This window comes from Aythya fuligula, chromosome 14, assembly GCF_009819795.1.
Source record: "Aythya fuligula isolate bAytFul2 chromosome 14, bAytFul2.pri, whole genome shotgun sequence".
Lineage (NCBI taxonomy): Eukaryota > Metazoa > Chordata > Aves > Anseriformes > Anatidae > Aythya > Aythya fuligula.
The window spans coordinates 12,201,947-12,213,410 of record NC_045572.1 but is presented as its reverse complement, the minus strand read 5'-3'; the positions used below and the strand labels follow the sequence as shown (position 1 = coordinate 12,213,410).

Here is an 11,464-nt window from a genome sequence, read left to right as displayed (position 1 = left end):
TTGATTATATAAAAGCAATAAGAAGCTTTGCACTTGCTAATTTTTTATTTATTTATTTGCAGTTCAAAATTAAGCAGCATTCATTGTTATTTCTCTGCTCTTCTGTTCCTCACAGTATAGGTTGTATTCCAGGAAGAGCATTAGTAAAACACAGAAAGAAACAAATTTAATTCTGTAATGTGGTGTTAGTAAGAATACAGATCCCAGAAACACCATTGAATAATGCATAAAACGCCTCCGAAAGAAGCTTCTTTATACAGAGAGCTTTAAAGGTGACATGGCAAAGGGTTTAAATTTTCACATTGAAGCTTTGGCCCTTGGTTTACAGCCATTGATATTTTGAGGGCTCATAAGCATCTCTCAGTGCTGCTTGAAACAGGCCCTTTTTATTTTCAGTGCAGCCACCCTTTTTTTTTTTTTTTTTTTTTTTTTCCCCACAGTGTCTACAGATAACAGATGACACAGGAGCTCTTCACAGGACAAACATGTTGTTTTCTCCTTCGGCACCACTGAAAACTTTTTCCATATCTTCAGCTGGTCTAAGGCTGCAGTGAGAAGCATAGACCACTATGAATGGAGCAAAAGCACTTTGGTGCTTCACAGCACCCTTTCTTATTTGTAATGTTGGCAAATTCCCATTGAAACAGAGACCATAAGCTACTGAGTCTGTTGACTTCAGTGTTACAATGCCTACTTATTTACACCAGTGAAGTAATTACCTTGCTTGCATTAGTCTAACAGATAGGAAAGGCATGTTCAGATCTTATAATGACAGCTGTTAGATAACCACTATGGGATTCAGAAAAGATCCCCTCCTTGGCCCCCAAGCCTTATCTCCTAGATGGAGTATGCAGTGGGGGGGCCATCTGTCATTAAAATAGTATCAGTTATTGGCAACGGGGGTGATACTTCACTGGGCTAACCTGTGGTCAGTCTAGAGAAAATCCTTCTCTCCAGATGAGCCAGAAGACATGAGATTATTAGGAACACCTGCACCAGACGGTTCGTCGTATTTATATATTTCTTATCTCCACTGAAATAGTGACCTTGATATCACTGTGTATAATTCCATGTAACCCAAGGAGGATGTGACAGGGTGCAGTGGCCCTACAAGGGCTGCAAGATTTATCTACTGGTGAAAGTTTTGGTTTCTCATACTGCTGCAGAGTGCCCTTTCTTGGGCCCTTTTTTTTTGTGTGTGTGAATTGCCACTCCATGCAGGACTGCCCATAACCCCCCATTTTCTTTCTGAGCAATCACAAGCAGATGAGAGAAGTTTGTCTAATCCCCATAACCATTTAACTCTTAATTGCTTCAAATCAACTTCACTAGACTCATGTCCTGGTATATGATCAAATAATAATGCAGGTTAGGTATTTCCTTAAGCTGAGGCCATTAGATTGCAAAAAAGTGTCAGTTGCTAAAGTTCTCCAGTGTCCTGGATGTCTGTTCCTCACTACGTAGAAGCAGTTTCCAGAAACCACTGTTTAAGTTTCTGGAGTGAAGCTGTCTGAAGTTTGCTCGAACCACAGCTTTGGTAATAAGCACCACAAGCCAGTACCGCTCCCACTACAATTAGCAGCAAACACCTTCTGCCTCTAACAAAAATTACATTGGAACTTTGAATAGGAAATGACAAAATGGATTACCTTTTCAATATGAACTTCCTTCTGTGTTTACCTAGAAGCAAAACAATATTGTCACAATGGCAGAAAGATACCTATAGTTCTACTGAATCAGTCAAATGTTTTCATAAGCAAAGATAGCAAGTTACAAAAATTCTGTGGGTTAAGCAGGAAAGATAGGACCTCGTTCTGTTTTCAGTTGCACCAACGTCCACCAAGAGCTATTCCATTAAACTATGGGACCACATTACGAAAAAGCAAGGGCCTACAAGATGGGTCAGGACCATGCCCAGTGAACAGGTTCTTTGCACAGGTTTCCTCCAGCTGCCTCCCCACCATCTCCTCATCCTTGTGGTGGCACAGTCCTGGAGCATGGACAACAACTCCCCTAAAATTAACTGAGTGTTGTCACAGGGTCCATGGCAGATCTACCAGAGGATTAATCAGAGATACAGAAGGACATGTGCATTAGGGCAGCATTAGAAACATTAACATTTAGGTGCTGAAGGATACTTACGTTTCCAAAACAATGATGTCAACATCGTTATCAAAAGAACGGACACCGCTAAGAGAGAGACGCTGAGAATGACAGAGATGGATAACTGGAAAGAAGAAGAGGAAAAACTGAAAAGTTTGAGAAAGCATGCCTACTTCAGACCTATTCATGCAGGAGTAGGTTGCTGTAGTGGCTAAGAGCTCTAAAATATCTGCATTGGGTTGGAGTTTGCAACACTTTTCTGAGCTTGCCTGTACAAATTATGGAGAAAATGCATCACGATGATCATGATAAACAACATTAATTGCTTGTTAAATATTTAATCAATCTGTCTCTGAAGCATTTGAGCCTAGATTCATCCCACTTAACATGAATTTCTTACTAAGGTATCTAAACTAGCAGATTAGTCACCTTCATCTTTCCCTTAGCTAGAGACAGGGAAGCATAAAAACCATCCCAGGTGCCTGGTCATGGCCTGAGGACACTACCTCTGCCTCTCATACAGAGGTGTGACAGGGATGAGAGTTTTTTTTGAAGTGTGCTATACAGGTGGGATGCTCACAGGCTTTGGCTCTATTCACTGGACAAGAGGAAGATGAATCTTGAGCTTTAAACAACAGTTCAAGCTACTGGTTTGCAAATATTGCCCATTTAGTATGAATGCACTGAAAATCATTAGAACATCCTGCTGTCCTTTTGGCTTCCAATTAGTCAAACACTCTTGAAACTTACTGGAAGTTTTACATCAACTTTCTGAGCATTGCTGTCTGAACTTGCTGAAGTCTCTGAAAACAAAAGAGATGGAAATCATTACTGGCACAGTCATCTGAAGGAGTGAGGGCCACTGTGGTTGTCATGGATTTAATCAAGGAAAGAGGAGGGCAAAATTTGGTCCTGGGTAAGAGAAATAAAGCGCCTTGCAACCAAAAGTGAACAATCTGTTTCAGCCACAAACTGCATATCAGGCCTTCATCAGGAAACATCAGTCTTCATCAAGGAAAGACAAGGCTTCCAGAGATAGTCAGTGAAGTAAGACAGCAGAAACTTATCTCCTGTGAGGGAGTTTTAACTTCTGTAAGCACAAGATGTAGCAGAAAGCATAGGTAGTAAACAAGGTATGAGCCTAACTGGAGGAATTGCCAAGGTTTAATTGTGGTCAGAGTAATATGTAATATGAAGCTTTTGACAGCTGCCTTAGTGCAAGAAACCACAGGAAATATATTTATATTCAGATTACTTACCATATATTTAACAGAGGTCTATGAATATTATGTTGTTTTTCATTTCTTTCATTATTTTTTTTTAGTCTTAAGGAATTAAAAAGAAAACAGTTCTTGTTTTTCTAAGCTTTGGATATAGCAGTGAACTAAATGAATGCTCAAGTAATCTTGCAGCAAACGTTGCTGCTGCTGCTGTCCTACCACCTTAAATTGGCTAGTGAATTTAAAGTCACAGAAAGATTAATCTTGGCTTGGGCCTTGTCTCATTGTGACATGCTATGAAATACAGAAGTATTTAAGTATTTGGAGCTCTTCATCCAATACTTAACATCATCTTAAAAACAGGAGTTGCTCAGCTTAGTGAATCAAAACCACAGCTCACCTCTTATGACAGGAAAGTTTCTGTGCATTAGAGCATACCCTAACATATAGAAAGACTGTGATGAGTAGTACTTTCAAGGGTTTGACAAAAGAACTACCATGGAGCCCCCATGTTAGCAAAATGTAATGGGGACCAGATGAGTCATTCACCAGGGCATGTATATGTAGCATGCTTATGTCCTCCAAGACCACAGAAAAGGAAATGCTGTATGTATGAGGCTCACAGAATGTCACGTGGCAGAGAGGGTGATCTGACGGTCACAAATAATCCCGTTATAAATGTGGTGTGTTTTCTTTTTTTAAATCTCTACAAATTTAAGCAAATGTTTCTGGTTTTGTTTTGTTTTGATTCAGTGAATAACCTAATCTCCCCCAAATTTTTCAGTTCTGATCAGTTTCCTTATGGCAGCTGAGCTGATTTGTTTCCATGTACCAAATAATGTGTTTGAATGTTACCGAAGACATGGACAGGGCACAGGTAGCCCATACGCATGCAATAAAAATGTGTATTGGAGTAGAAAAGAGATTCTGGCTGATAATAAATACGGCTAATAAAATCCTAGCAAGTTCTGAAAATCCCAGGGCGGTGTCAACATTGCACTTTGCCTTATGCCTGTCTTACAACATCCAGCTTTCCCTCACTTTCTCCATTTGATACACAATAAGTAATTTAAAAAGAAAAAAAAAATAAATAAAAGAATAGTTTAAGAAGTTCAGCAGGAATACCCCCAAATACACAAGATGTGCATGTCTCACTCTGACACACATGTCCCACAATTCAAAATTAAGCCTTCTGGCAGCGTGCTTCAACCTGGTTGCTGGCAGCAGCTATTGGTGCTTCCTCTCCGTACCTGAAGGACCAAGGGTTGTCTCCTGTGTCTGAAGTGCGGTTGGCACCAGCAGGGCTATTGCTGAGGAAAGGCAGGAAAAGACAGAAGAGAAACTAAATGAGAGCCTGGTTAGCACAAAACAACTATCCCAGAGCTCAGTTTGCCAAACTGTCTGACAAATATTTACAAGAAAATATTTAACAATAAAAAGGCAGGATTCTGCCTGGTCTTAAGCATGCCTCCATCAAACACAAACTGGACAGCATTCACCTTCTTTTCTAATTCTCAAGCGGCCTTTCAGTACCTCTGAAACACTGCAATAATACAATCCTCATGCAGGAATATGTGATTTTTTATTAGTAGACAGTGCTTAACTGTGCTGCAGCGTTTTCACACATCGTGGTGGTTTGGCACTCGGAAATAGCATGACGCAAGTTATTGCATGTGTGGGAACGTTCATTACTCAGTAAGTGTGATATATTGTCTGCTGTGACTCGTTTTATGGTGGCTCTTTCTAGCCCACAGTGACAATTTAAGTTGCCCCCAGAATCCTGGAGGTAAGAATTTTTCCAAAACTCTCTATTTACAACAACAGAACATAGGCGTTATCCAGCATGATATCAGAAAGACGAGAAGTAAAACAATGTTGAGAAATGCTCACAAATGCTCAAGAGATCAGTTAAGTCACTTTCATAAGCCCTCTCCACAGTCATTCAGGAATGTTTTCCTAAACTCTGTTTCTTCTCTAAATCTCTATATCTGTCAAAAGAAGACTTGCAAAAACCTAACTACTATATTTCTAAGAGTTCAGAGACTCTTGGCACTAGTTGAAACCAAAGGCCTTCTCTTAACAGGTAAACATGACATATCCTTGATATGTCCTTGAATACGATTTATCTTTGAATATATTCTTGAATTTTAGCTTTCTTTTTTTTAAATCCTCATTTGCAGGTATCAGGTGGGCAGGCTGTGACACCTGAATAACATGGGCTATTCTGCATTTATATTTGGCTGAGAGACATGGTGTGCAATTTCATGCAAGTTTGCTCATTTCTCAGGTATGGTATGATTTCATATCCCATTTCCTTTTCTCTTGAGGAAATGACTGATAGTTGTGGCAATTTGCTGCTTTTTGTCAGTACCAAGGGCACGTGTTGGCCACTGGAGAGCTGAGCCTACAGGCCACATCTGGCCAAATATAGTCAGTGAGTTTCAAAGCCAGCCAGTCAGGGAGTATTTGCAATGAAAAGCTCAGTGGATTCACAGTGATGACAAATCAGTTATCTGACAATTCAGATTGGATGGTGACAAAGAGCAATTTTTAACTTCACTCAGACCTGAGATACCCAACAGTAGCGAGTGACTCAAAATCTACTTCCTTTAGAGGCCTTGAAAACATGTTTCTCATCTGTTGCTTCATCCTGATTTCTGACAATTTCTGAGTGGACCCCAGATACCTATTTCTGCCAGATGCAATAAATAGCTCTCAGGAAATGTTTGTTACACTCTTAAGAATTGTCAATATTTTTGTTTATGACATCTTCATTTTTCTGAATATGCAACTTCTGATTTTCCAAAGTTACTGTACTCACCTACAGTTGGCACATCTTCTATCACAAAAGAAGTGTTGGCCCTTTCAGTTTTGTCTGCAGTCAGACCTGTACTGGGGAATTCAGTAGTCACTGAAACAAAATAAATACAAATGCTGGTAAAGATCACTGACTAGGGGGGGGTCTTCATACCGTGTTCAAATGCTTCTTGCCCCTGTGTTCTTTGTACCTTCAGGAAGAGGGATGGGCTCTGTTGAGCAGAACACATCATCATCTTCAGTACTCGCATCAGCTGCTTGGAAACCAGTTGAAAAGTCTGGGAGAGTAACCAGTCTGTTTGTAACCATTGTTTCTGGAAAAGTCTCACTTGGTGTCACATCAAACACTGTGGAAGCAACTGTCTCCAGCATTTCTACTGTCGGAGACTCGGTGGTTGCAGTTGCTGCCAGGGGGACATTGGTTGTCAGGAGGACAGCAGCCTCTGTTGTTACTTGAAAAGCAGAGGTTGCTTGAGGAGCAAGAGTTGTTTTTCTGAAACGTTTGGGAGAAGTAGGAGTCTTTCTCATTGTTGTTGTCCTCACTGAAGGTGCTGCATGGAAAAATCGTAAGCAAGAGAAAAGTTAGATCAGAGCATTCGCAGCTGACTGTGGGAAAAGCCAAAAGAGAAGTGAATGGAAAGTATCTATCTAGTAAAGTATTGTGAATGAAAGTGGGAGAATTGCTATTTAAAATGGTTGTCTAATGAGGAGAAAACAAGCCTCAGCCAGAACAATTCCCAATTCCCAGATTTGTGTTTGCTTTATTTTTTTTTTTCCTGCAGGTTTCAAGTACCCACTCCCTGACCCTCTCACAGAAAGAGAAGGACCAGAACCTTGTGTGGCAGAGACCAAAAACCTGCAGAAGGCCCCAAAACTCACCTCTAGCCACCACCAGCTTTATGTTCTGTTTGATGTCATTGAACCAACCCGGGATTTCTATGCGGCAGCAGTATGTACCTGCATCTTCTACCTTCGCTTCCCATATCGTGAGAGACACATCTCCATAGGAAATATAGCCCTGAAGATTGTACCGCGGAGATTTTCTGAATGTTACCCGATTCCCAGTGGTGTGCAGAATTTTGTTATTGCACTTTGAATTTGGGCATGGGCCTCTTCCCCAGCACATATCAGAGATGTCCTTAATTCGTGCCACCTGGTAGAAGCAAGGCAATCTGACAGGTTGTCCTATTATTCCTCTAACAACAGTTTCAGATGCGGTGTGCACTGTCAAGGAAGAAGAAAGACAAGTGAGGGATTTTGGTGGTCTCAGATGTGAGACTGCCTATGCAGCACAACTTGACAGGAAAAGAAACACCACTGCCTGCAGGCTGCCCACTTCTTGTGATCCTACAGTCTTTCCCTGGGAGCCTGTAGCAGCTGATGGCCTCAAGCAACATGGGCATCAACCAGGAGCTTGCAAGCATTGGCTTTTTGTTGCTACTGCAGGGCTGAGTGCTCTAGCCCCAGCCAGCTGCTGTAGAGCTGCTCACAAAACACATCTCCCACATCAAACATGTGGTGACATCCCAAGCGCAGAGTAGACCTGTGCAAATGGAATTTGGGAATTCTGCTCCCATCCCACCTCCTGTTCTATGAGACTGTTTGAAAGCTGTTCAGAAACCTGGTATGAAATGCATCTGGTTTTCTCAGTCCACCATCAGCTTCTTCAAACAGACAGAAAATGTTGTCATGGTTGCCTTTTCCTGACAGACTCAATAGCAGGATCCAAAATTCTTGTGTGAAATTAGTGCCTAATTAAGTTGGCAGAGCAGAGGGATCTGTCTAAGAGAACCTATTCTCATAAAGTGCACTGCTTTCTGTCCCTGAGAAAGCCCTGCCAACTGTCTCAGTTACCTTGCTGAGCACAGTGTACACAGGAACTTTAACAGCAAGTGTTAAACCACTGTTAAAAGAATAGACACACATTTTAATTATGCTTTTACTCATCATGACCAGCTTTACTTTGTGTTTAGAGCCAATACCCACTTTAGCATCTGGTTTGAATCTTTGCTAACTATTGTTCCTCCTTAACTGCCCGTGCAATTCCCAGATTTCCCTAAAAGGGATTTTTTCTTCATGAAAGGTACTGTACTAAAAACATCTACATACAGGGATAAATCTCTTCTGGTTTATATTCATCTTGTATGTGTTGGTCCTCCTATCTTGCTGCCCTTTTCTCCCGTGTTATTATTTACATACAGTGGAGCAGGAACTAAGGGACTTGGGAAACATCCAGATCTGGTCCTCTGCTGCAGCAATAGGATCATCCCACAGATCTGATATCTCCTGGTCAGTTTGCTCACCCCAAAGAGAGACTTACAGCAGTTGCTGCTGTTATCAACAGCTTTGGCACTGGTTTACCAAACATTTCTATTTTGCCAGCTGTTTAAATGTCTTTTTTTTTGGCATGACTCCCAGATAGCAAACAGAGATGCTTCCAATTGTGTCCATGTCTCTCTTGTTTTGTCTTTAATGGACTATTCCCCAGGTGAGGTTTTAGTCTGTGGCAGGCTGCCTCACGACTTGTTATCGGGATGACATTTCAGCTTCATTATTGCTTATCCCATTGGCAAGATAAGCTGACTGGTTCAGGTTTCCACTGCTCCAAATGCTAAAAGAGTAGAAGCAGACAAAACAATGTGCAATATGGTCTGAAGGGCAGGAGCTTTTGCAGAGAAATGAATGTAGGATGTGCCAGAAAATGAATTTCCAAGTAAGGCTTAAGGTTTTGCAAGATGGCTGCTTGTTTTTCTTGTGGAAAGAGTAGGTTCATTTGCCTAGTTACAAACAGAGAAAACAAACAGAGAAATACTCTCTTTATATGACAACAGAACAAAATAATTCATGCAGTTGACCTTGAAAGTATCCATAAAGGAGCAAAGAGTTAGTTTCTGGAGCAGGTTAACACATATTTTCAAGTCACCAATCAACAATGATGTGCATAAAACCAAGACCAGTTTGAACTATTCTTGGAGTTAACGTCACCATTGTTTGAGGAGAAAGGGCTTATCTTCTGCTCTCATTTCGTCTCAGTTCTGCACAGTGCCAAAGCAGCTTCATTAAGTAACTCTGCCTGCCCTTTGTAAAAGAAGAAAAGGCCTGAACTTAAAAAAACAAAAAAAAAAAGAAAAAAAAAGAAAAAAAAAGAAAAAAAAAAGAAAAAAAAAAAAAAAAAGGAAGACACAAGGCACCAGAGTGTCTCCAGGGTAGCTTCTCACCAGTATCACTGGTAGGAAGTTATTGTTTCTGCAGTTTCAAGTCCTCTTTCAAGAAGCTAATGTTCCCAGCATCTGTCTTCACTGCAGATTAGAAGGAAAAGCTTCAGTACTGCACCAGCCTCATTTCAACAGTACGAACATCTGCAAAGACTATGTAATTTCCTTCTCAGCTGCAGCCTCTTGCACAGACACATTTTCCAGAAGAAATAGTAAGCAGGATTGAATTCAAATGACTTTGAAATTAAGAAAGAGGTTCCTGAGACTGTTAAATTGTGACACACTAGTCTTACAGTAAGAGGAATCCTGCTCTTGTGCACAGCAACGACCTGCCTAGGCATCCAGATCTGACCCAAGTCACTCTGAGCATCAGCTGTACCCAGACAGTCCCACTGTAGTCAGCAAGGTTTGCCACTCTAAATCCTTAATGCAACTGAGAGAGAAATAGACTTCTGATGTTTAATATATCTTCTAAAACCATAATGTGTTCATAACTGCTCAGATCATATATATATACACACACATATTTGTATACAGTTTCTCTTGAAACAACCCTCAGTGATTGACAGCATTAAGCAGTAACTCCAATAGTTGTTGCTGTAATGGTTTTTTATCCTGTAGACTGGTCAATGGATGAACAAAAACATACATCCCCCAGTCAAGGCAGCTGGTTAGAAAATATTTTTTTTTCTTGATCTATTTCAGGAATAGCTTTTTCCATTTTTATCTAGAAGATACTTCACATCTTTTCCCTATCAGTCCTTTTTTTATTATTATTATTTTTTATTTTTTATTTTATTTCTCCTTAAAGCATTTGTACTGATGAAGTTGCAAAGAAAATGTCTGATAAACAAGAAAGAAGCCTAAAGGCTAAAACTGCCAATCTGCTGTTTTCCAGAGTCTTAAGATTACCCATTCTTAGCATGGAGCTGGGTTAAAGAGAGGAGAGTAACAAAAAGCCACACTCACTCTTCAGTAGCTCCCCATACAAGAAAGTTTTTGAAGAGCAAATGGAGGCCAGTACCTCCCATTTATGTTAAGAATGAAGATATGACAAAGAAAGAGGCCTCCTGTTTCTTCTGCTGAGTCTGGTAAAAGACTGAAAATATATGGAATTCCCTGAGCTACAGCAGTGGTGGCAAAGCTCCACTTGCACAGCAGACAACATGGAAGTTGTTACCATGCCTTCATGGGGAATTAATCGCTGCTTGCCCTTCAGTGTCTTCCACCATTAACCAAACCTGTCCGCTACTTTTCAGAGTGACTTAAGAGCACTGCAGCTGCTGTAAATGCTATATTTGTATATCAGATATTTCATCCTGGCAGAGGTTGGCCATTAGTATTTAGTTGTCTAAAATATTTCCTGATATGCCTCAGTGATTTACAAGCACATCTCTCACTAGGAGCTCATGTCCCACTGAAAGTTGGTGACCTGACATTTCATGAGCCACATTCAGCAATTTGGATGCTGCATTTCCAAAGCCTAAATATGCATGCAGAAGTGCAGCTGATACCAACTGCACTTGCAGGACTTGGTCTCCCAAGTTACTCTTCTTTGACAGATACTTCTTTTAGGATTCAGATCCTAGATGGATGAGCACTGAAAGTTTGGGTTTAGAAGGAGAGGAATCTCCAGCCATGCTTTTCCATGACAGTACACAGTTCAAGCAGCAGACAGCCCTCAGAGTTTCAGAAAATCCTTTCTTTATCATGTATATGCATTCATTATTCTGTCAATATTTCAATTCCCTGGCTCAGGCTGCGTCAGGCTTGTACATAGCGGAGGGACAGATGGATGAGCAAAACCAGCAGTACTTGGCAATAGTAAATTGATAATTCAGGGGAATAGAAGAAACTTACCAAATTTACAGACAGAAGAAACCACATACATTTTTTTAAAAGCAAAAACGCATTAAGTTAAACTTTTGAAATTCTGTATACAATTACAACCTTTTTGACTGTAATGCATACATATACAGGAAAAACAAGTTCTGCTGTTTTTAATATTACAATTTTTTTGTTTTCTGAGCAAGCACACAAACAAGTGGGTAAAGACTCACCTATAAAGATCTGTATCATAATCCATTGAAACAACATGAAATGGAACAT

General features: G+C 40.4%; 1 protein-coding gene across 1 annotated transcript; it reads right to left on the bottom strand.

The window, feature by feature from the left end:
- Window positions 1–472: 472 nt before the first annotated feature.
- On the bottom strand, window positions 473–11,464 carry LOC116494836 (T-cell immunoglobulin and mucin domain-containing protein 4-like). The gene is made up of 8 exons (XM_032196940.1): window positions 11,416–11,464; window positions 7,020–7,364; window positions 6,332–6,487; window positions 4,574–4,633; window positions 2,854–2,906; window positions 2,143–2,227; window positions 1,650–1,680; window positions 473–545 (listed from the first exon to the last, which is right to left on the bottom strand). Exons 1-8 carry the CDS (start codon window positions 11,462–11,464, stop codon window positions 473–475), a joined length of 852 nt encoding a protein of 283 aa, XP_032052831.1.